Below are 26,615 nucleotides of genomic sequence, written 5' to 3'. Positions count from 1 at the left end.
TACATCAAGTAAATAAAAATACGGCTAAAGTTCCGCTACGTTTTGACTCAGATTTTATCATTTGACTGTCAATCCCCCCCACCCACCCAAAAAAAAACAAAAACAAGACCGTTCCTGTTTGTATATGGTTTAACACTAGTAATTTTTAAGACACTTTATAGCTTGTTGTCCGGTGTTAGCTAAGGCTCCGTGTTGAAGGTCGTACCTTGACCTATAATGGTTTACTTTTATAAATTGATACTTGGATAGAGAGTTGTCTCATTGGCACTAGCACATGCCACATCTTCCTATATATATGTATACTATATAAATAGAAAAACTGATTACCAAAAACAAGATGAATAAAAAATATCAAACAAGAATTACAAATACATCATTTAGTGAAATATTCCATGTGGAACACCTAATAAAATTATTATTTAGCGAAACAATATTGGGAGGAACATATATAAATTTGCATATAGGAAAACACATCAACTTAACATTGAATACAATGTTTCTTTGAGGATTTTATATTAAATGGTCTTCAAGTGAAATATGCCAATTTTCACCATTGAAGTGTTCTGTTAGGGGAACATAGAAATATTACACTAAGAACACATTTACATTGTACAAGTTACAGTTTGGTAAATAATTATCTAGGGAACCCACACACCTTTTAAAAGACACATATTTATGGTAAACACATACATGTATCACTTAAAAATGAAGCGATCCCACATAACCCGTTATTTCCTGAGAGACGGACAGAGATAAAGGAACATGGGAAGGGAAGCGGGGGTTAGCGGGCGGGCAGTTGGGGTCAAGGGATTAGGAACTGGATGAAGAGAAGAGGTAAAAGATGTGATATTCTGGTGAAAATGATTTGACGGATTTTCGTATAGGGGTTAAGAAAATTGAAAGTAGGAATCATCCCTCTTTTCTGTAACGCCAAACGTATTTTTTATAAATAATTTAACTACCGAAAATAGCAGATTTTATATAAACATGTACATACATGTATGTTATAAACATAAACATGTTTACCCCCGCCACATTTTTGCGCCTGTCCCAAGTCAGCTGCCTCTGGCCTTTGTTAGTCTTGTATTATTTTTAATTTTAGTTTCTTGTGTACAATTTGGAGTTTAGTATGGTGTTCATTATCACTGAACTAGTATATATTTATTTAATAGGGACCAGGACCAGGACCAGGTGCGGGAATTTCTCGCTACGTTGAAGACATGTTGGTGACCTTCTGCTGTTGTCTTTTCTATGGTCGGGTAGTTGTCTCTTTGATAAATTCCCCATTTCCTTTCTCAATTTTATGACTTCCTCAAGTTTTATAAACAAAATGGAAAACAATTTTCATGCAAGTAACTTTTGTAGATTTGTAAATTAAAATTTTACTACAGTTTGGGGATTCCGGAGTGGAGGTGGGTGAGGTTCTAGGGGTTGAACCCCCCTTTTTTTTCTTAACTATTATTGCATTTGAATTGGGACATATGTTGGACCCCCCTTTTTTTAAATGGCTGGATCCGCCTCTCAAGTATACGTTATGTTAGGTTTCATTGCAAATTTATTGTGTAGCATTTTAAAACAACATATTTTATACAACCTTGAAAATATATATCAAAGTTCACCAATATTTACCGCAGATAGAAAAAGGCGCGTTGTTGAAACAATCAAATGTGATTATCAAACAAGATAGGAATGTTAAAGTTAGGCTTGTTGCTAATTAGAATAAACAGGCTGGGAGTTCCGATAATAAATCTCAGACAAACGCTCCAACTAAACTGTCAACAATTGAGATTTCCTGTCGAAATAATTATCCGCTATATAAAGAAGAAATGCATGTGTTGGACGTTATAAAATGCGAGTTTCATTTTAGTATTATAATACTAGTGTAGCCAGGTGTAGGGTGAGGCTGTATAAAGAACTAGCTTTATACATTTTTTTTTCTAAAACATTATTATATTACCACATACTTTTAACTGATTCGCTGTAATTGATTGTTATTTTCTTTACGTCCAGTCACAAATATTTCGAACATGTTCAAGACAAGAACAGATAAATCATAAGTACAACATGTAGGTCCTTTATGCAACTGTATGGAGTTTAAACATCACGATTTTAATTGTTGTGAAATAATTCTGACTCTGACCATTTAGATATTGACAAATATAATGTCTATCAATATTAGAATAGTATAAAGCATGACATTATTCTCATTGGAAACTTTAGAACTTAAAATTGGGAATGAAAATTGGGAATGTGTCAAAGAGACAGTAACCCGTCCAAAGAGCAGAAAACAGCACAGGGCCACCAATTGTTCGACACAGTGAGGAAATCCCACAAGTGAGGTTTTGCTTGCATCTAAACAGTATGTTTGTATCCAAGTTCAGCAAATATGAAATTTAATAAAAAAAATAATCTCCGAAACATATAAAGGAACCAAAATAAGTAGTAAAAAAAACCCATACTAAACTAACATAGGCGAGAGAATCCCGACTTAGAATAGCCGCACAAATGCGGCATGTATATATATAATGGCAGTCAGCAGGGTTAAAGAACATCAGTTGTTCGACCTGTTAGTCAAATGCGTTTTGTTTAAATATACTTTTTCACTATTTTGGTCTTTTGGAAAATGTTGTTTGTGCTGTTTTTAGACCCTTCTACAACGAAATTTGGTTTACATGCACGAGTATAATAATTGCGGTTTTTATCCAACGCAATCATAGGTTTGAACGTAGTTTTCAATTTAGACTCGTATAAATATATATAATTATATATATAAAACTCGTCTTAACATCAACCCAACAATGTTAGATCTGTAAACTTGCTTTCGCAAATTTTTTGTTCTTCCCTCGCCGGGACACCCAATCGCCTGCACTTTTGCCGTCCTGCTAGACCTCAATTTATATATAACTTGTTTAGTGAAATCTTACCCCCCCCCCCCCCCATGTATACATCTATCCTATGTGGAATCAACAAACACACAGCAATATGCAAAGTAAAAAGAAGTCCGGAACCGATCTTAGAATAGGTAACACAAGAATATTTTAAGACACGTTCGAAAGGCGGCTATTGTGATTGTGTCAGCTCGACAGGGACACATTCAAATGTCTGAATGTTGCAAAACTGCACGAAAAACGTATCGCATGTAACACACCCACGAAGAGGCTGCCCAACGGAAATAAACCCTAGTACTGAAATGTTGCAAAACTACAAAAAGACAAAGAGTACACAAAACAACATTAAATACTGAGTAACAAAACACCTACAAAACAAACAACAGAAAAGTAAACAGATGAATGCATCTCTCACAAAAAATTAATTGTTTAGCTCTACCATGATTTATTCTGAAAGTTATAGATTTTTTTGGGGGAAAAAGATCGTGGATTAAGACTTGTGCCTGATCAAACATATAAATTTAAAATCAGTATTTGCTGCTTGACAGGTGTAAAAGAAAATCTTGTCTGCCAGGAGTCAGAATAATGGATTCGAGTAGAAACTTTGCAATTTCGAACTTTATTCGATCGTCACTGATGAGCCTTTTGTAGACGAAACGCGCGTCTGGCTCAAATACAAAATTTAAATCCTTGTATCTACGATGAGTTTATTAGGCTTACTGTGAGTACTCTCATATTTGTACTTAGTGTCTATTTGGTTTTGTTTGGGATGTACAAGTACCCAGACACGTCCACGTGTAATTTCATGTAGTATTTGTATCTTAAATCATCTGTCGAGTTAAGACTTTCAACTGATTTTTATAGATCGTTCTTATGTTGTACTATTACACCACTGTTTCATGTAAGGGAGTGGGTTGCGATCACGCAAACATGTTTGACCCCGCCACATCCAGTATGTATGTGTCTCTCCCAAATCTGGAGCCTGTAATTCAGTGGCTGTCGTTTGTTTCTGTTACATATTTATTTTTCGTTCATTTTTTGGTACATAAATTAGGCCGTTATTTTTCTCGTTTAAATTGTTTTATATTATCATTTTGGGGTCTTTTATAGCTGACTTTGCGGTATGTTGACCTATAGTTATTAATTTCTGTGCCATTTTTGGTCGTTTGTGAAGAGTTGATGCATTGGCAATCATACCATTTCTTCTTTTTTCTATATTTGCCTTGTGAACTAGCCCGCTTAATAAACTGACCCAGTGCGTCATTGTAGTACAAAGTTTTGAAAATTTTCAAACCTCATATATCAATTGCCTTCATAAGACGGCATGCTGGACTCAGTCGTATCTTGGACTGTTCGCATTCGGGATGCAATCTGGACTCAATCGGCAAAAAAACAGCAATCATGGTCAATCTTTCTAGATCATGCCCGTTCCACATGACACTGTCCAGAAAATAGTTATCAAAGACACAAGGATTATAGTTTTTTAAGGCAGACGCGCGTTTCGTCTACATAAGACTGATCAGTGACGTTAAGTTCCAAAATAGTTATTAAGCCAAACAAGTACAAAGAAGAAGAGCATTGAGGACCAACAATTCCAAAAAGTTGTGCCAAATACGGCTAAGGTGATCAATTCCTGGGATAATGAAATTCTTAGTCACAGATCAATGTTACGATTTTGATCATCGCGATACTAGAGAATTTGTCACGACATAATAACGATTGTAATTCGACTAGACAAAATTGATTGAGACTTCCCGAATGTTAAGGGACGCACCTTACTGTCGGGGTGCTTGTCCAAACTCTCCGATCCGTAGGAGTCCGAGTGTTACGAACGTATACTACAGCGTTCAGGCAATAACAGGACATTCCATATCATTGAGGATAGTAATCCGACTTTTTAACTTTTCGAGTCTAAGCGCAGTCTGATCTCAAACGGGAGCAATAATCGTCCTGTGTAAACCCCGCTTTAAAGATCATAGAACGATTCTAGCACGCTCATGCCGTCCTAATCACGCACGTCTTACGACCTTACTACGTTCATATTACCACCATTTTTAATTATAGCCATGCTCGGGCTCATTTTCATTGTCAAATAAAGCATGTAAAAGCTCTCCAGGTTTTATTCGTCTGTATATAATTTGGACCTAATGTCGCTAGTCTCCAACAGCTCAGCCATGCTTGACACATTTGTATCATCCCACTATTAATTGTTCAATAAAATATCTTCATTTGATCTTGATAGATCAGCAATATACGTTGTGATAGGTTAATCCGACATCTCATCTGGATCAGGATTCGTATCAGAGGCCCCACTGACTCTACCTCTATCCATAGCATGCACAAATACAAAACATTGTAGATTTTGGTGGCCTGTCTGTGTTGTTATCGAGAATTTTACGTATAAATGAAAATAAGGAGGAATGGAACAGTATATTTATATTGACTCCGACAACATGATATTGACGTTATTATATTACCGAGAGCGTAGTAAAATCGCCATATGAACATGGTAAGATCGTAGAATGATCGTGATAAAATCGTTCTTTAATCGCAGAAGAAACGTGCTAAGATCGTTTTTTAATCGGATAAAGTGTGATATAATCGTAGTAAGAACGTGATGAGCGTAGCAAGATCGTGATTATCGTAGTGAGGTCGCAGAACAAGCGTGGTGAAAACGGGGTATATTCTTGGCGGAATCGTTGTAGAAAAGTAATGAGGTCGTAGTAGCATCGTGAACTCATCCAAAATTTACATTTTCATGCCGCCCATACCGCGACCTCAACACGATCTGAATACTTTTTAGATCGTGCTGAGCGTGGTGCGATCGTGGTCTAGTGTGACTTGTTCATAAAATAACAGCGGGCAAGCTGAAGAGATGCCGTGCATTCACATTGATACATGTATACATTGTATATTTAGTATTGACCATTTACTGAAATAACTATCTATTCTGTCTTTTTGGAACATTACCATTGAACTTTCATTGTAATTCTTTTGCACTATTGCGGAAGTTATATAATATAAAACATCGTAAAGCTTAACTTATAGCTGTTTTGATTTTAGCCAGTGGCTTTATCTCCGAAATCTAAAAATAACAGGAAAGACGAAAACACCTGTTATATTTACCTGAATGTGTGATCTTGGATTGGGTTTTAAATAAAAAGACACTTTTCTATTATTACTGTTACTATTACAAAATAGAAAAGAAATGAATTTCATCTTCAAATTGGTTGCAGTTAATCTTTCTTCTATATATATTGGCATTCTACATTTCTAAGATATCTTCCTTTTTCTATTAATAAATTATGATCTCTTATTCTAGTTTTGTTATTAGTTTTCTAAATTAAAATTTTGAGTAAGTTAAATATTTTTCATTTGTATTATTTAGTCTTACAAGATTATAAATAGTGAGTTTGCTGTTATCCTTCATATCTTATCATTTACTTTCTTTTCATAAAAATCCTTCAATTTTAATTTTATTTGTTCTCTAATAGTTTTATTTATCTTATGAGAGGAATATTTCTTGAAAGTGTCTAAATCCATACCAGTTTCTTCTGATACATTTTTTACAAATGAGAATAAATTCGCACAGAGTCTAAGCTTTGAGACAAAAAAAATGATTCCTTTACAAGAGGATAAATGGCATGAGAATATAAACGTATACCATACAATATAGATTGAAAATTAATATGTAGTTCCAGGGGAAGTCTCTCAAGACCAGCTCTTAGATATAGGAAGATGTGGTGTGCAGTGCCAATGAGACAACTCTCCATCCAAATAACAATTTAAAAAAAAAGTAAACCATTATAGGTCAATGTACGGCCTTCAACACGGAGCCTTGGCTCACACCGATCAACAAGCTATAAAGGGCTCAAAATTACTAGTGTAAAACCATTCAAACGGGAAAACCAACGGTATAAATTTGATGAAACTATGCTTAAGCCACGTGTATATTTACAAAATTGTAAGTGTGACTTTTTAAAAGGTGGTTTGACATGAAGTGAATCAAATTATCAAAGGGTATCAAATAGTTGCAGGGGCGGATCCAGCCATTTTAAAAAAGGGGGAGGGGGTCCTAACCCAGGACAAAGGGGGGGGGGGGTCCAATTACATGTCCCCATTCAAATGCATTGTTCGTCCAACAAACCCCCGGACCCCCTCCCCTCTCTGGATCCGCACCTGAGTTGCCACTGACACATTGAGTCTTTTTAGTTTCATGCTCTCTTAATCAACTCAAGATCCAGAAAACTAGTAAATGGTACATATAAGACTGTACTTTGACCTTCAATGGTTTATCTTTAAAAATTATGACTTTAATGGAGAGTTGTCTCATTGGCAATCATATGTTATCTCCTTATATCTATAAAGGTCATGATACGACTTTCAACTATGAGTAAAATTCGTGCAGCATAGTCTGCTATATGAAAGGCCCCGAAATTACAAATGATAAAACAATTCAAACGAGATGCATTATGATTAGTTTGGTTTTTTTTCAATCCAAGAAAATATGTATAACTGTGTATATAAAATGTACAAATTGCCAATATCTCCTTTTAAGCTCACCAGGCCAAAAGTGACAAAGTGCGATTATTTATTAAACTTTTCTCATCAATTGTCGACCTTCGTCCGTCATTGTCGTCTGATAGCTTTTACAAAGATATTCCACTCTGAATCTGCTGGGCCAAATAAAACCAATTTCGGCCTAAATCATTATTAGGGTATGTAGATAAAAAATTCATTCCGATGCATATGACCACGCTTGTGCACCGAGATGGCAGTCATCGCTAAAAACAGAACATCGGGGTAAAATGCAGTTTTTGGCGTATAAATCTCTGAAACTAAAGCATTTATAGCAAATCTTATGTTCGTTCAGTCAAAAGTTATCTGCCAATGCAGTAGACAACCCGTTGTTGTGTTGTTTCCCCTTGAACTGATAGTTGAAAGAAAATTTTGCAGTTTTTGGCTATCATCCTGAATATTACCATGCATGAAGAAAAACTGTTGACAGCAAACTTTTTCAGCAAAACAAGGTCTACAAAAAGTAGTTATTGCCTTTTACAGTTAATTTCCCACAATTTGTCTTACATTTCGGTAATCCTTTGCCAAAATATTCTCCTCTGAAACTACTTGTCCAAATTAAAACAAACTTTGCATAAACAATCCCTAGGGTATCTAGTTCAAAAAAATGTACCCATTGACCAAACATCAACCAAGATGGCAGAATGGCTAAATAGTAAATAAGCGGGGATGCAGTGTTTGATTTATATCTCTGAAACTTAAGCATTTAGTCCTAAATAAGATATAAATGAGAGAAACTGAACAGACTTAAATGACCGCCAATATAAGATAAAAAAAAAAAACATATCTGTTTTTGTCATTTTATAATACTTTTCTCGTCTACAATGTTGAAGTATGTCTTTGTCTAATATGATATAGACCAAGATGAGCAACACAGGCTATTTTGAGCCTCCTGTTATTATTAAACTGGCGTTTTTTTGTGTTGTTTTAACTCGCACAATATTCCGGGACAGTAGTGAAAATAGAGGTAATTCGAATCTTTCATTACAGTGCAGACAATGAATGAATAAATAAAATTGAAAGACTTTGTCTAGCTGCAATTGAAAGACTTTGTCTAGCTGCAATATTCCTTTTTTCCTCTTTCAGTATGCAATGCTAAAAACTCGACATGAAATATTAGTTAGGACTTCGATATGGGGAAAATATCACTCACCTTAAGTTCAAGAAAAACAATTTTCACTGTGTAAGTGATTCTTGATGTTGAAAGATTTCAGAAATCATGAACTAAACTTTATCTTATAAAAAATATGTTGTATGATTGCCAAAGAGACAACTCTCCACAAGAGACCAAATGACATAGAAAGTAACAATTATAGGTCACCGTACGGTCTTCAACAATGAGTAAAACCCATACCACATAGTCAGCTATAATAGGTTCCGAAATGACAAATATAAAACAATGCAAAACTAAATTACGTACAAAAATGAACGAAAAACAAATATGTAATACATCAACAAACGACAACCACTGAATTACATGATCCCTACTTGGGACAGCTTGTTTGTAGTTCTTTTGTGTGATGAATGCAATAATATTGAAGGTCGACTTGTTACTCATTTTTTTCCTGCAGGAAATATTAATTCTCTACCGTATTATTAGAATGAAATTAAACAAAAACTCCTAGAAAAGTTTAATAAATAAATTGAACATATGAACAATACTGCTTATGTTAAAAGAAAGATTACAATACATGTATTGCAATATAATTAAATGTGTCATGTCATGTTCAAACCGACCCGTCAGTTTCGTGCTGGCATAGACATCTTTCGTATGAGTGATATTTTTCGAGGCAATTAATAAGAACTATTTCATTAGCGGATCCAGGGGGAGGGGGTCCGAGTGTTTGAACCCTCCTCTTTTTGGCCGATCAATGCATTTGAATGGGAACATATAGTTGGACCCCCCCCCTTTTGTCCTGATTTGGGACCCCCCCCCCCCTCCCCCCTTAAAGCTTTTAATATGGCTAGATCCGCCCCTGTATTATATGTCAGAGGAAAGACTGTGGTGCTCGCGGAGTCATATTAAGTTTTGTTGACTATTTAAATCTACATGTACATTAGCACGTAAACAAAATACAGCGCTGCTTCCCAGTTTAGTTGAATATGCCATAACATTAGTCATATAATTTAAACAAACGCGAGAAGAAAAGAGTTCTAGTATTTCACAAGCTTTTAGCATTGATTATAAATTTAATTTAAATTCCAGCAACCTTTCACGTTGAAGTCCGTGAAAGTTAGAACATACGAAAAAAAAAAATCAAACGAATTTAACATTCAAACAAACTCATAAATTTGTTGCGAGTGTTTTTCTATTATATAGACTTTTTCAGATGATTAATTTAGTTTTATTTTATTTTGTGTCGTCGATTAGTTTGTTTTCCTTCAGAAGCATATTAACAATTAAAGTTGTAACAAAAATAATAATTTATAACTAATATCTACGCTTGTGTATTATGATGCGTTGTCTGTTTTCAAAGTTGGCGATTATAAATCTCTAAACTTTTATCACAAAATATTATATATTAAAGTGGCAAGTGCAATTTGAGGGATCAGCGTACCAATGTGACCTCTAGCTTAAGAGAAATGTCTAATCGTTGAACTATCATTAGTTATAATGAGGTTTCCTGATGCACTTGAGCCATTAAAAATCAAATACCTTGTTACTGTAGCTTACAGTACACAGATGTATTAGTATCGTATTTCACTTCATTGATAAAACACAATATTTTGTAGCTTAGACGATTTATAATTACACAGTTTATATATCTCTGCAGATTATAATGAATTTATAGCACACATATGGAAACAGATACGCATACGTCAATGTGATTGCATCAACAATTTGTCAATAGTTGTATTTATGTCCTGCAATTATACTATCTAATATTTTTCGATAATTAAAATACGAATCGAATATTTCCGCTTAGCTCTCATTTAAAATTCTCCCAAACAGAGGTATGCCATGAACAAGATCAGTTTTCAAAATCTTACACTTTAAGCTAATCTAAGTCATTCCCTCTCCATTTATACCGTCAGAGCATATATTTTCATCAGCAGGACTGTTAGTTACAAATAAAGTTGAGAATTAGCCTCATCCCAGGCACAGTTGTCAAGATACTACTTTTAGATCAGACAAATTCAATGCACCTTATGTCGATCCTCAGAAAATTATTAAAGTCATCAGTGATCATCAGTTAGTTCAAACATCACCCCTCTGTTGATTATTTTAAAAATGTGTTTTTTACGGTCCCTTAATACTGTTGTTTGAGTAATAATTTTTCTATAGATATCACTTTATTACTGGATTAGATAATTGTCAGTTTACATAATAAAATAAGAACATGTATGTCATGTATTAAATAAGCTTTTAATTATGATTTATATGGTATATAATTCATATTATCTAGTCTATAATGTTGAGGGTTTTACGTTTATAAGTCCTTAAATTCTTTATTGAAAAGCACTTTACGCCCATATGAGCCCTCAGTATGAGCCAATGGCTTAAAACATTATACATAATATACAGTTTACATATATATAAAACAATGAAAAGACAACGACCCACAATACATAAAATGGATATAATTTTGTGTTTCCATTTTGTAAATGTTTTACCGAGCGAGTACTCTTCACCGAGGTAACTTCCCTTCATATTATTATATATTTTTTTCCATTGTAGTTAAGAAAACAATAAATAGATTTCATTTGTCTCCCTTGTTTTTTTTTAGAGAATCAGTTTCAAAATATAGTTATCTCCCATCTTAAATTTAGCCTGTTAGTCAAAGGGAGACAACTTTAATTTTCCACAAAAATTACGGAATTCCATAATATTATGGAGTTCGCTAAGTGCCCCGACTGTATATAGAGAAATTTTAAATATCAAATAAAATAAAAATAATAGAAATAAATCATCAAATAAATGAAATTTAAACGGATCTCTACTGAGTTTGATAAAAAACGATGATTCATAATAGTACAGGACATGTCTGCTGTCATAGCGCAATTGATGTCCAAAGGTTTACCTAAAAAATCATGAAAATATCTATAGACTGTATGGCTGAAACGTACATAATGTTATCAAGTAGTAAATTAACATCTTAAATTATCTGTTCACTCTTCTAGGAAAATACTGAACTCCTCGGAAAATTCAAAGCGCAAAATCCCTAATCAAATGGCAAAATCAAAAGCTCAAACATATCAACTGTCATGTTCCTGACTTGGTACAAGCATTTTCTTAATATGTAGAAAAAGGTGGATTAAACCTGGTATTATAGCTAGCTAAACATATATTACTACCAATGCACAATTGTCATACAGGTTTTATCAAAATTTACCCAATTAATGTTTACATATTACTTTGACTGTAATCTGTGTTCTGATGGAATAAAGACTCCATGAACAGAAATGCGAATTCCTCAAACTCATGAAACAATGCACATCTTTTCTTAGCGTGTTTGTGTAGCTACCAACACACTGCCTTTGTATAATTACCCCCAAGATCAATGATTATATATTTCTCTCCTTTTCTGATCTCTTCTGCTAATTGCGGGTAGAGCCCTGAATAAGATATCCACTGTTGAATAAATAATGAGGTTGCCACGGGTTCAGAGATAATTCCAATTTGTCCATCTGTAAGACCAGCCTAAATAAAAGAAAAAAAAGTACAAAATTCATCAGGTAGCAAGGTATAAAAAATCTAATCTTTTTCGAGTGATTTAATCTTTGAATTAATTGGGCATGTAAAACTAGACACGCCCTGTTAGAATCAGGAGATAAAAATAGGATCTGGAAAAATCCGCGGGCATAATGCCATTGTTACCATTTTAGAGAATCAAAGGGCTTTTTGCCTCATTTAATATTTCCGGTCAATAAAATTTGAGTGAATTACTAACCTGTCCGAAATCGGAAAATGTTGGCAGCAATAGGAATTTATTTTAACAATGAGTCCATTTCTCATTTATCAATATTTATACTGGCAGTTATTGATTGTCTATTCGTGTTGTTTTGTTTTTTATATTCGTCTACAGTGGGGACAAAGTAAAGTAGATCATGGTTTATTTCTTGGACTTATCAGCTTACATGATTTTTTTGAAATAGTGAATATTAATTCAAACTCTACTAAATGTACTAATTCAATTCAATATGACTTAAATTTAAATATTATATACTTTCATCATAAAGTTCGTTTCATATCTTTTAACTTTTTTCTACATACACTCTTTTTTAATTGTACCTAATTAAATTATGTCAAAAGGATATTAAAGGGTATATCTATCGAAAAGAAATATGTTCTACAGAAAACCCTTTACAAACGAAGCTGGACGTTCTTTGTCTATATGCAGGACCTTGCTATTGTATAGATTGTTGATTTCTACGGATCAAATACCACTGGATGTTAAGCAATAACATGAAATTCAATCAGGGAAACATTTTTATTTTCTCGTGAGTGAAACTTCTTTTTGACACCTTTTATCTATTTTTTTCTCTCTCTAATGTTAAACAATATACTCCCGATATCAAGATGATATAATCACGATCAACGAAATATTGTCAACGAAAAATATGACAAGGAGTAACTGTTAATGTAGAAAAACTAACCGTAAAACTATTATTTACACTATTTTTCAACTATTTACACCACTATTCATTCGCCGAAACATTCTGAATTATTTTTGGTTGCATCATAATTAAAGTTATATCAGCATATCAAACTCTATGTATTTGAAAGGTGTATTGATAAAAGGTTGAAATAACACTATTTACTATTTATATAGAATCATGTGAATTGATGTTTTATGTGATGAACGACGCGATATCATAAGCATTCAGAAAAGTTTTAAATAATATGCGGGGTGAGTTCAATTTGATATAATAGCACTTATATCTAAATCTAAGTATTTCAGATCACTCAACTAATATTGGTTTCATTTTCGGTATTTTTCTTGGTTTTTATTGCACTGTCTATTTGAATTGTTCTTCTGACTTTTAGTGCTGTTTAATAGGTTAAGGTAGTTCCTTCAAATTAGTTACGCTTGAAACGTAGCTAATATTCTATTAGGCAAGACATTAACTTATTATTGACCTTTGAACGTATGAAATTGCTCCCTTATGCAAAGTTTACTTTTGAATTAAACTGTTATGACGAAAGGAAAAGGAAGAATATAGTTTTTTTTGTTTATTTTTGGAGTTTTGTCTTCAGTTATTGCAATTCTTACTTTTTACTATTTGACGTGACACCAATCAGGAAATACATAGTTATGTTTTAATACAGTAATGACAAGTTCATTCAAATGAGATACTAAAGATGCCAAAAAGACGTCCTAACTAACAAATTGACGTCAAACGACAACGACATTGAAAATAACGAAAAACATAGAAAAGACAATTACAGTCTATAAACATCACACATAAAACTAAAGATATATTGACATCAAATTAACAAAAATTAGGTGTGATCTCAGGTCTTGCAAAATGACAAGAAACTGTGCATAAAACATGACGTCCGTACTGTTGATCATCTTAGTACCAATTATGTAATAACTCTAAATCAGCGGCGACATCACTTGCAAAGAAAATGTATTTGACGGCTGTTTGTTCAGTTAATGTAGTTTAAGACACGCCTACATGAAAATATTTGTTGATCTAATGTTTGTTCACCGAACTACAATTTTTGAGGATCATAGTAGAGCACGATTTTCAAGAATTCTAAATAATTAAAAAAAAGATCCCTTGTTGAACATGTTTGTTCCATCATTACGTTAATAACTACTGTTAATTACAGGATAATTACAGGGTAAAGCACAATTTTGTGTTATATTTCTGAAACAGTGATTCACGACTTTCCATACGCAGAATGCCGATTAATTTCTTTCTAGGAAAACTTGATTCTTACCAATAAAAAGAATTTCAGAGTAATCAAAATTGAAATTGGAATAATATTACCATATTGGCTGCAACTCGCATCATTTGCCTTCCATGTACATCCCATTTAGCTGGTACAGTCAATACAAAATACACATCATCATCATCAATTAGTTCGTTCATTATTTCGTGTATTTTGTGTAGTGATATGTATATGAAGTATCCAATAGTACAGCTTAATAATTTCAAAGAGTCAAAAGGTTTACCACTGATATCAGTTATTTTCTACAAAAGAGTACATGAATGATATGAATTAGAGCAGGACATTTTGAGACTTTTAGGTAATAGATTTTAAGGTTCAATTTATTGGGTGCTTGCTCTTAATACAATGTAATAAGAGCGACAAAATACCAATGAAATATTCAAATACAAAGGTAGACGATCCAATGATCAGTTAGTCGGCACGACATGTATAAATAAATGGCGAGCTTGGCGCATCCGACAAGAAACTAGACATTTCTGAAAACAACTACGTCTTAGACTCTGCTAAAGTAGTTAAGGATGTTTGCTTGTCATGTTTTGGAAATTTTGTCAGATTTTCGAAATCTTCTGGTGTTATCCATTTGAATGCCTTAAAATATTTGGCCCATGGACCCCCATTTTTCTTTTTATAAATCATTTACATGTATAATAAAGATCTTTTAGAGTACATACAATCTAACTCTCTTTCATCTTGTAACAGTATTAAAACATTTGACTTTTCTACTCTTTACACTAGTATTCCACATTCCAAACTAAAAGACAAATTGAAAGAGTTGGTATTGCTTTGCTTCGTAAAAAAGAATGGCCAACGTAGATACAAGTATCTTGTCTTAGGGAGGGATAAATCCTATTTTGTAAAGGATCACTCTGGTTCGAACAAAAATTCTCTCACACTGATATTATCAAGATGCTTGATTTCTTGATTGACAACATATTTGTTACGTTCGGAGGACGTGTTTTTCAACAGATTGTCGGCATTCCAATGGGAACAAACTGTGCCCCTCTACTTGCCGACTTGTTTCTTTATTATTATGAGACTGACTTCATGCAGGAACTTCTTAGGAAGAAAGATAAGAAGTTAGCAATATCCTTTAACTCTACTTTTCGCTATATAGATGACGTTCTTTCACTAAATAATTCAAAATTTGGTGACTATGTGGAACGCATCTGTTCAAACAATATATATAGGCATATTTGAACCTTTTACAGATATCCTTGTGCTTGCATTTCCTATCATGATTTTCTTGATAGAGGGTTGCTGCTCACAAGGAAGCTATTAAACCAAGAGTTCCAAATGGTGAAGTTGAAATCATACCTTCGTAAATTTTACGGACGCCATCATGAGTTGGTTGACCGTTATGGAATAACCGTTTCACAAATGATATCGGATATGTTCCTTACGTCGTAACTACAATCCCCTTCCCTTTCATGAATGTGACCTACCGAATAAGACTATTTACTGGATTTGTTATCACATAAGCAACACGACGGGTGCCGCATGTGGAGCAGGATCTGCTTACCCTTCAGAAGCACCGGAGATCACCCCTAGTTTTTTTGGTGGGGTTCGTGTTGTTTATTCTTTAGTTTTCTATGTTGTGTCGTGTGTGCTGTTGTTTGTTTGTCTTTTTCATTTTTAGCCATGGAGTTGTCAGTTTGTTTTAGATTTATGAGTTTGACTGTCCCTTTGGTATCTTTCGTCCCTCTTTTATAAGCGATTTGTAAAAGTCTTATAAAATCTTATCTATTTTTAATAGTTTTTGAGAATTTTAACTGGTCAATTATAAAGCTATGAAAAATCAAGAGAGAACATTTTCCCGACAAAATTCAAATAGCTAATATCTCGAAAACAAGCACATTGATCCTTTGACACTGAGCAGCGAACTTCCTTAAAACCTTTTAAACTCTGAAAGCAGTTACTTCTTTAACTTTGCTTAAGTAGTTAAACTGACGAGTCTTTAATTAGATGAAACGCGCGTCTAGTTATTACACATAAGAAGCTTTGTATCTTTGATATCTTAATAATGTGATCTCTGTTCAATTGGTGAGGTACTTCCTGTCAAAAGGTTTAAAATATACATAGAGGGTATTGAAAACCCGATTTGCAACTCACACATCAATATATAGACAAGCGAAGATTGGCTTTACGATAATAATCAGATCGTAAGGAGCTCTGATCGAAATTCCTTTCCACATGACGAAACGGTCGACTGGTTTCACATACGCATAGTATCTGTTATATATAAGGATTAACTCCTATCGAAATCGATTAGATGTTTATTATTCGTGAAATGAACATAAGAAGATGTGGTATCATTGCCAATGACCAAATACCAAACGACAGAAGTTAACAACTATAGGTCACCGTATGACCTTCAAAAAACAACAAGCAAAACAGATAGGCATAGTCAGCAATAAAATAACGCAAAATGAGAAATGATAACATGTTAGCGAGCACCCAATCCTCTCCCTATTATAGGACAGTGGTGTAACAGTAAAAGAGAAGGGAAATGTGCCAATGGGACATGCAAACTCACAAGTCGAACAAAACTTAACCCTAACCCAAAGTGACAACGACATGGCTAAAAAAGAAAAAAAGACAAACATAAAAACAGCAGAACACAAAATACAACACAGACAACTATTGACTGAGTAACAATAACACCACACGCAACTGTGGATGATCTCAGGTTAAATTTAAAAGTAATAGAATGGGTGCATTGCAAGGATACATGTATCAACTATATTCGCGATTCAAGATTTTTTTTTATCTAAGTCTGTCTCTGAACACATCACAAAATGTTACATTAATCGAAAACGGGTATCATTGAAGATTTTATTAACTGAAGACTGTTAATGAAAACATTATAACTGATTAAATGTACACAATTATTTCTAGAATTCTGAAACATTTTATTTCAATAAAAAGAGTTCTGTACTCAACAAACGGATGGCATTTCAGAAAACAACTGTCAGTTGAGAAAAATCTTGTTCACGAATGACAACAAATATGTTCGTAGTTTCATAACTTCAATGTTTATCAACAGATATATACTTACATGAGAAACAACTTTGGTACCTTTAGTGGATCTGCTTACTCTTCCAAGGCATCTGAGATAACTCAATCTTAAGTTTTTATTTCTGTGTGTTGTTAACTGTTGATGTGTTTTTATATGACATTTTTTAATTTATGATCGGTTAATATGTTAAGATGTACCTTTAGTAACATTGAAGCTAAATCAACAAATGAGATCATGAGGTATACAATCGACAGTCGAACAATTGACAAATGTCCCTGTTGTGAGCTCGACTCTTAAAATTTGTAAATTTCTTCCATAATTTTGCTTGTGGATAATTATTTAAGGATAACATCCATTAAATATCTGTGTTTCACTAAAGAATAATGGTATAAACATATTGATGATGACAAGAATTATCAAATCTTGAAATAATCAACGCTATTTAAATAACTCAGAAAACAAAATTAACGCTTAAACAATTTCAAATAAATACCTGGCAATACGGATTGATTTTAAAATCATTAAAAAAGTAATAATCGTTGTGTTTATCATCACCAATTAGCTCAGAGAATCTGTTTTGAGCATCGTATCCAAAGGCTACGAGATCTGCATTACTTTGCAATAGAATGGCGGTTGGACATTTCCATTTCAAATTTCTATTTCCATACCACTCGGCAATGTGAAATTTGGGAGGATTTTGCTGAATTTCATCTCGGGAAGCAAACGCATATCCAGAGAATGTCGATCCAATATCGATACCAACAACAAACTGACTGCTTCCACGGTGTTGCATACCTTAATTTACCTATTATAATCATTAATAATATACATGTATGTGATAAGTGATTAAAAGACAAAAGCACTAAGGGAAAGTCATGTTATCCAAATATATATTGGTGAAAATACAAAATGTATCAAACATGTAGACTGTACTTTTGCAATAAAGGTATCAAATCAAAAATAAAAGACTGGTGACCATTGAAGTACACAATTTGTTGAATTTGGATGTAGACTTTTTTTCACCAAATGGACGGCATTACTCTGGGAACGATAAAAAACGCCAAATCATTAATTTCACATTCAGATATATTAATGTTCTTTCTATTAACAATCCAAACTTTTTCTGATTGTTTTTCATTCATCCTCTAAAATAAAATTAATAAAAAACCAAAAGTCATGACCTTCTCCGCCATATTTTAAGACTTATATCTCGAATTTGACATGAGCGGTTATTTACGTACAAAAATCTATGAACAATCGAGACAATATAATTTTTTAAATTATCAATTTCTTTACCTTAGTAGCCTTCTCTTGTAACAACATTCATTCTGTATCAAACTTCACTACATAATACTTGTCTCATGTACGTCATTCCATGATAATGTATGCCTTTGAAAAACCATATAAAGGAAATAGCATACAATGAAAATATAAAGAATACAAAACTCATAATCAAGTGCAAAGCTACACGACAACGCATGAACATTCAAAAACACATATGCATATATTATACACAACTATATACTTCACACAACATAATACCAAAAAGAAAAACAAAACCTAGTCCCATCAATCTTATATATCTTATAAATAATTAACAAGGAGGGACTAATTGAATAAATCAAAATTTACCACGTGATTAAATGAAAACCGTTCGATTTGGCGTTGTTTTGGCGGGAAACTGACCACACAATAGGTACGACACCTATACATCATATAGACAAGAGAAAATAATTTCACTCCAACTCACTACGTTCAACCGTATGACATTATATATTCAACAACTTCACCTACGTATGGGATATATATTTATCAACTCATTCGGTATTCATGCGCTTACAGCTGCTAAGCAGACTTCATAAAACGTCCCCAGCGTCTATGCAGAAAATTGATTGAAAAAAGTTCATGGAAGAATACCAATACCTTGTTGAACAATATTCCATATCAACTTCACAAATAAAGCATGATGGTATTGAAGTTTATATTTTAGGTATTGACGTTGTTTATCATCTTAATTACGTGTTGAGGTGTTCTTGTATTTGTCTTTGTGAATTATCAACCTTTAGTGTTTAGTCCATTTTTCAGTAATATCCTTTTGCGTGGATCGGTTTTTATGCATCCTGCTAATGCGGTGTTGTTCTGTGTTAATTTTTGTATTTTTGTTTTTTATTTATGCTTATGTGCTGTGTCAATAAACAAAGGCTTTACTTACATAACAAAACATCTCCTTGCCTCATTTGAAATATTTATCAATTGGTTGACAGCGGAGGCGCTCCGTGTAAAGCCAGTCTCTATATTACTTATAATTTCATTAATATTATTGAATTCGTTTGGTAATTTTGCATCTAGTCATAAAAATTTGACAGTGAAGAAAAACACATATAGAATTTATTTGCTTTTTAAGATTCATCAAATGACACATTATCATTTCTGAAAACCGGACACTTGTTTAACTGTCGTCCGCTAATCAGAAGAAGATAGATTGCTTTTTTTTTATCAAATTATTATTAAAACTTGTCTTAGATTTTCTAATTATGCACGCGAGTTCATTGTTTTTTCCCTTGAATTTCATCCATACTGATTGGATATTAAACTTTTGGTCTTTTCATGACCTTTTTTCTTCCTGATCTTTTTCTTTATATCAGTTGTGAGCCATCTTGAGGTTATTTTTTTCTTAATGTTATAATTTATTTAGAATAAATTTTCAGCGGCTTCTATAATTGTTTTTTTTTCAGTTACTGTTGTGATTTTTCAATGTTGTCCGAATTTGTTATTGAATCCAATTCTTTTTTCAATAAAGTTTTCGATAATAATCAAAGCGGTAGTACAACTAAATTTCACTTTTAAACATCTGTGGACGACATTTTTGGAAATTGAAAAGACTATTAAGGGGACAAAGTAACCTTATTTGGTCTGATGATAGCGGACTGACTCCGCAGTAGAGTATTGTGGGAAAATTGTTAGTCACCTGATTCAGAAAAGTGAGTGGGTTCATCTATCGATTGTGATTAAGTTGTGCTAAAAAAGTAGATTTTTTAAAGTTTGTACGATTAATATGTTGTTTTGTTTAAATCGCCAGTGACAAATATATATTCAATTGTATTGATCATTGGACGTCATATCTCGAGAATTTTCTAATATTTGACGACAGGTTTCAGAATTGCTATATATGGGGTTATAAAAAGATTCCAAGTAATGATTTATTTTCATTAAATTTGAAATCTAGCAATACTACTTCCAAATTGTAAATGTATATGTCAGTTCGGCGGAATTTTTTATGTGAAACTCTGTCGCGACGATTTGGGTCGGGATAACTTAGAAGTTTGATTGACTCGTCTTTATGATTAATGTCTGACCATGTTTCAATAACAGCTAAAATATCAAATCCAGAGTATTTGGCTTGTATAAGATCAATTTTCGGAACAAGACTTTGTATATTCAAGTGCAGAATTGAAGCTGATTTTGAGAAAAGCTCGCCAAATCCTATATATGAGACAAGACTACGGATTTATTTTGTCAATTGGACCGGGATTTAATTCAATACCTGCCATTATGAGCAAAAGAAAGAAATACACACAAGTAAATTAAATTCACTTTCATATTATCTTCAGATGACAGAAAAAGTGACTATTGAGGGGGCAGATGAATAATTTCATGATCTTATACATGAAAATTCATCTGCTGTTAAAACTGATTTAAAGAACTACAATGATAGGTCTGGGTATATTTGCTGTATACAAACAGTTCATGTAGCCACGAATTTTCATCATTGTGTCTCGCATTCCCACGTGATCAAAATAACAGTTTGAATTTTGAAAATAAACATGATAATTCAATTTGGCAGTTTTCTCAATTTTCTCGATTCTAATAAAACTGAAAGATGGAAATACGTTATAGTTATACTTTCTATTATTCATTCGTGGCTGGTCTCGGAGGCGTAGATTGCGTTATTCCCCATCATTGACGAAGACATTTCTAACGATAAACAAATACTGTTTTCAGCATAAAATTGCCCCATGTCCACCCTTGTAAATTTAAAACTTGACCAATGTCCCTTAAATATAAAGCAAAATACGATAATCATTACACAGCGGAGAGAAACCCAACCGTTTCTTTTTAAGTTTTAATGCAAATAATCAGTAGTTCATTTTCAATGACCTGATACTATTTTACTAATTTATTTAAGGAATGACTGTAATATTATTTCTGTCTATGAAGAAATAACATAAAAAATTTGGTGCACACTGAATAACGCGCGTAGTTCTAAATTCCATTTTAAACCGTAGAAAACCATGAAAAAAAACGTTGATGACGTCACGGTCACATGACTAAATTATGTCTATGGGCTGATAACAAAATAACGTCAGCCAATCAGAAGACGCGTTTCAACCAAAATTAAATAGTGAGAAGAAGGGGGGAACATAGTTTTACGCATGCATGCCTATTGTGATCCATTGCGCTGCATGAAAACTAATGCATCTACATTTGTTGTATTCGCTAGCTTCTTTAAATAAATAAGCGGAAAACTTATTTTCTCTGTTTGTTGAACAATCAGCGTCCCTGGTTTTAGAGTCCAAACATGTTTTGACGGGGTAATTAAGACACAGTGTTCGATATATATATATATAATACACTGTCCGCCAAAAGTTATTAGCAACATCTATATCTTTTTTAACTATTTGCGAAAAAATATTATTTATGTTTGATGTCATTAATTGCCTTTGAAATTTGTTTACATACACTAAGAAAATTCAGTATGAGCAAAAAGATTGAACTTTGATAAACCCATTAAGCAACTTTTTATTAAAGGTCATCTGCAATTTTACAAATACCCTCATGCGTACAGTTGCGATTGACCTCCATCAAGTTATTGTATAATATGGCAAGGCGTAAGCTATCTGTGGCTAAACGTTGGTAAGCAATTGGCATGTCACTAGAGTTTTCATCTGTTGTATTTCGCAAGGAGTTAAACCGTTTACAAAATGTATATATTTTAAATAAAAATCTTTATAAACTTATACTGTTTCTAACATGTTGTAAGATGCATTTGAAAGGATAAAATAACTATTCATTATTGTGGTCCTTTTAAATCAACATAATAGTTAAAATTCCAAACAATTGTTTACTATAGAAACTTAGTACTCAATCTTTTAACTATTCTATTCGAGCGTCACTTAAAATCTTTTTATGCCTGGCTAGTGTACAAGTTTAAAAAATGCATATTGTTAGCAGCCTAAAATCGTTAAATCAAATATTAATTCAAACTTTAATACAGATTTTATTATCAAGCTGTACGGACCTTTAAACATATTATTAAATCTGTCAACGGATAGAAGCGTGTATTGGTGTCTTTAGAAATCTTTATATATGCCACTCAGAATTTAAAAGTATACTATTTTGACTGTCTCCTTTTAATGAATCCATTAATTATGTAATGATGTAAAAATAATCTGTAAATATATGTGGTTGAGTCTTTGTCAGAACTTTGGTCGAGTATGGTTCAGACTATGAACATAGGTCATAATGTGGTCGAGTATTGATCGAGTACATGTCAAGAATGTATCAGACTTGTCGGGTAATATTTTTCAATAACAAAGATATGGTATAGCACAATTAAGTAGCGAGTTCGGTTAAGCATGGGTCGAGTTATATCGATTAAAACTGAAACACATTTCGACTAGTTGAGTAAAAATAAGTTTTTTTAAATGCACAATCAAAACCATAATAAATCTCAATTTGATTGCCACCTTGATTATCTTTGATAGCTGTATATCAAGATTCAGATATCTACACTACAGCAACACATTACTTGTGTTCCTTTAGAAGTTAAATGGTACATTTTGGGGCCTGTTTGGTTACATATTTATAATATGACTGTCTAGAGCGACGATAGTTGACTCGCACGGAATGCGTTTAGATTTTTTACGTGTTTTAGGCAAACTTAAATGTGTTGTTCCAATGGGGACTAACTGTGCACCACTTATTGCAGACCTGTTTTTGTATTGCTATGAGTTACAATTTATGACAAAAATAAGCAAAGACCCATCGAAACAACATCTGATAAACAAATTTAATAATACTTTTAGATATTTGGATGATATTGTGGCTCTCAATAATGACGACTTCAGTATGTATATTAAAGAAATTTATCCTGTTGAACTTACTTTAAATAAAGCTAATACTAACAATGACCACTGCCCTTTCCTCGATCTTGATATCTATATCACTAACGGAAAGCTGAATACTAAAATTTATGATAAAAGAGATGATTTGTCATTTCCTATCGTTAATTATCCATTTTTAGATGGTGACGCTCCCTTGTCACCATCTTACGATGTTTATATATCTCAACTTGTACGATTCGCTCGTGTATGTAACAATGTTTAAGATTTTAACGAGAGAAATTTATTTATTACTGAAAAATTATTACACCAGGGTTTTCGATATCACAAACTAGTCAAAACATTTACTAAATTTTATCATCGGTATAAGGACATCATTCGTAAATATAGCTCAACATGCAGACTTCTTACACGTTCAGGCATTTCACATCCAATTTTTTATGGAAATGTTCTTTATAAAGCACAAAGGTGTCAGTATTCACCTAAAAAACTAACAAAACCTTTGAATAGACTTATTAAGAAGGGATATAGTTACGATACTGTTGTCAGGTCATTAAAGATTGCATATTTTGGCGATAATATTGATTCACTTATAAGGTCTTTGCATCGGAACTAAACACATTTATTCAAAAACCAGTTGTTGGCATGACACGGGTTATGTTCTTCTCATATATGTTATGATGGTATGATCCTAAACCCCTAACGGGAAGGATTGTGCCTGATGTTCATATGATGAAACCATAATCTTTTAGTCAATGTAATTGAAGTCCGGAGCTGGCATGTCAGTAAACTGCTAGTAGCCTGTTGTTATTTATGTATTATTGTCTTTTTGTTTATTTTCTTTGGTTACATCTTCTGACATCAGACTCGGACTTCTCTTGAACTGAATTGTAATGTGCGTATTGTTATGCGTTTATTTTTATACATTGGCTAGAGGTATAGGGGGAGGGTTGAGATCTCACAGACATGTTTAACCCCGCCGCAATTTTGCGCCTGTCCCAAGTCAGGAGCCTCTTGCCTTTGTTAGTCTTGTATTATTTTAATTTTAGTTTCTTGTGTACAATTTGGAAATTAGTATGGCGTTCATTATCACTGAACTAGTATATATTTGTTTAGGGGCCAGCTGAAGGACGCCTCCGGGTGCGGGAATTTCTCGCTTCATTGAAGACCTGTTGGTGACCTTCTGCTGTTTTTTTTCTATGGTCGGGTTGTTGTCTCTTTGGCACATTCCCCATTTCCATTCTCAATTTTATTTGGTGCAACCAATTTTTATGCGAAAAAATAAAAATAAGTAGAAGGAAACTTAGCAAGACAAACTTACGTTATTATTAAAATTGAGAAAGATCTGAGAGTAACAAATTGAAAATTTCATAGAATGTTTTTAAACATTGTTTAACAAATATATATATATACAAATAGAACACTCATTACAATGTTGCATACGCTTCTTATTCGGTCTCTTACCTTTAAAGGTGATATACAACTCTTCTGGCTCGTATTATAACAGAGATGGTTGTACCACAACGTTTAAGTCACCAAATTGTTGATTTGTTATACAAAAACAAAAGTATTGTAATTCTTATACTTGCCTACACAAGTATATATATCTCAACTAAATCGATTTGTTGTTTTATGTTTCGTATTCCTCTGTAGTTATATCAATCATGTCAATAGCTTACTAATTATATATATTTATTATTAATAGTGATAACATTAAACTCAAAATCGTTTTGTTCCTTTTAGCGTCACTAACAATTCAATATCAAGAATCTTTAAATATTAGTTCCAGTTGAATACCCTCGTCTGACTAATAGAATTAACTACACGTAATTGTTTAACATTGAATTGGCAAATAACCATATTCTGTTTACGGAAAATGTCTTTGTCATTTTGTTTTAAATATATATGATGTTATGCATTTTGCTTGACAAATTATTTCATTTAAATATATTGACTTTAAAACTATTACATTTAAACCAGTGACGGATCCATCGAGACAGAGGTGTCCGGGGTCCCTTTGTCGATCAATTATTTTGAATGGGGACATGTTGTTGGAATCCCCCTCCTCTTACTCTAGATGTGAACCCCTTTAAAAAATGGCTAGATCAGCATCTGCTTAATATCTATTCTTTAAACGTATTAGTAACTTTTAAATAGAGGAGTTGACTTTTCATTTGTTTAAAATGCATGCCGAACCGTTGGCAAACGCAGCAAGAAAAATATGTTTTTTTTTCAATTGGAAAAAAAAATGTCTCACTTGATATCTTCTTTTGTATAAGTCAAACATAAAAGTGTTTGAAATGTATTTATCAAGTTATTCCTAAAGTTTCAGCATTAGTTTTGTATATTCACTTAACCGATAAGGAATTGTATAATATTTCTGAGAATTTACAAAAGTACAGATTCAAAAATATTGAAACATTTGATAAATTTTATGATTCAATTGAGGTAAGAAATCACTTTGTTAATCAATTGAACAAAAAATAAATTAAAGCTGATGCAGCAGAATCACTAAATTAGTTAAAAGTTTAAAATCCAAAAAAATGCTGATCTGAAAATTTCAAACGGAAAGATCATAATCAAATGGCATAATCAAAAGCTTAAATACATCGAACATATGGATAACAACTGTCATATTCCTGACTTGGTACAGGCGTTACCTTTTTACTTTTCAAAAATAGGTGTGTTATCATCTTAATCCCCTTAAAAACAAACAAATATGTAAACACCCATTTACCATGGCACAATAATACAATGACGGGATGTATAGGTACAGATCCTAGTCATAAAAACAAAGACATATAGACAAAGCATATTAGCTGAAAAGAAACATATGAATACAAAAATTCTCATACAACAATAACACATCGACGAGATGAATAAGCACAATACCACGTCATTTGTAACAACGAAACACTATATAATATATAGACACAGTATATTAGTAACAATGAAAGACAAGAATGCAAAATATTATCATAGAACAATGACACAATGACGAAATGTACAAGTAAAGAGTCACAACAAAAAAATGTAACAATATCACGATATCATTTGTGAAACGGTTATTCCATAACGGTCAACCAACTTGTAATGGCGTCCGTTAA

At 32.9% G+C, this 26,615-nt stretch overlaps 1 protein-coding gene across 2 annotated transcripts in view; it reads right to left on the bottom strand.

Moving 5' to 3' along the window:
- Positions 1–25,266, bottom strand: part of LOC139486301 (uncharacterized) — a 65,224-nt gene extending 39,958 nt beyond the window's left edge. The window contains exons 1-5 of one of the 2 annotated variants that reach the window (XM_071271115.1): positions 24,973–25,266; positions 18,683–18,775; positions 17,880–18,191; positions 14,409–14,612; positions 11,958–12,108 (exon numbers count right to left, since the gene is read on the bottom strand). In XM_071271115.1, the coding sequence (XP_071127216.1) occupies positions 11,958–12,108; positions 14,409–14,612; positions 17,880–18,179 (655 nt within the window). In that variant the 5' untranslated portion in view covers positions 18,180–18,191; positions 18,683–18,775; positions 24,973–25,266. Of the gene's footprint in view, positions 1–11,957; positions 12,109–14,408; positions 14,613–17,879; positions 18,192–18,682; positions 18,776–24,972 lie in introns of those variants that run through there. The other variant, XM_071271116.1, reaches the window with a different exon arrangement.
- Between the last annotated feature and the right edge of the window lie 1,349 nt (positions 25,267–26,615).

This window comes from Mytilus edulis, chromosome 8, assembly GCF_963676685.1.
Source record: "Mytilus edulis chromosome 8, xbMytEdul2.2, whole genome shotgun sequence".
NCBI classification, from domain to species: Eukaryota; Metazoa; Mollusca; class Bivalvia; order Mytilida; family Mytilidae; genus Mytilus; species Mytilus edulis.
The sequence above is the reverse complement of the archived record's forward strand: the minus strand, read 5'-3'. Positions and strand labels throughout refer to the sequence as shown.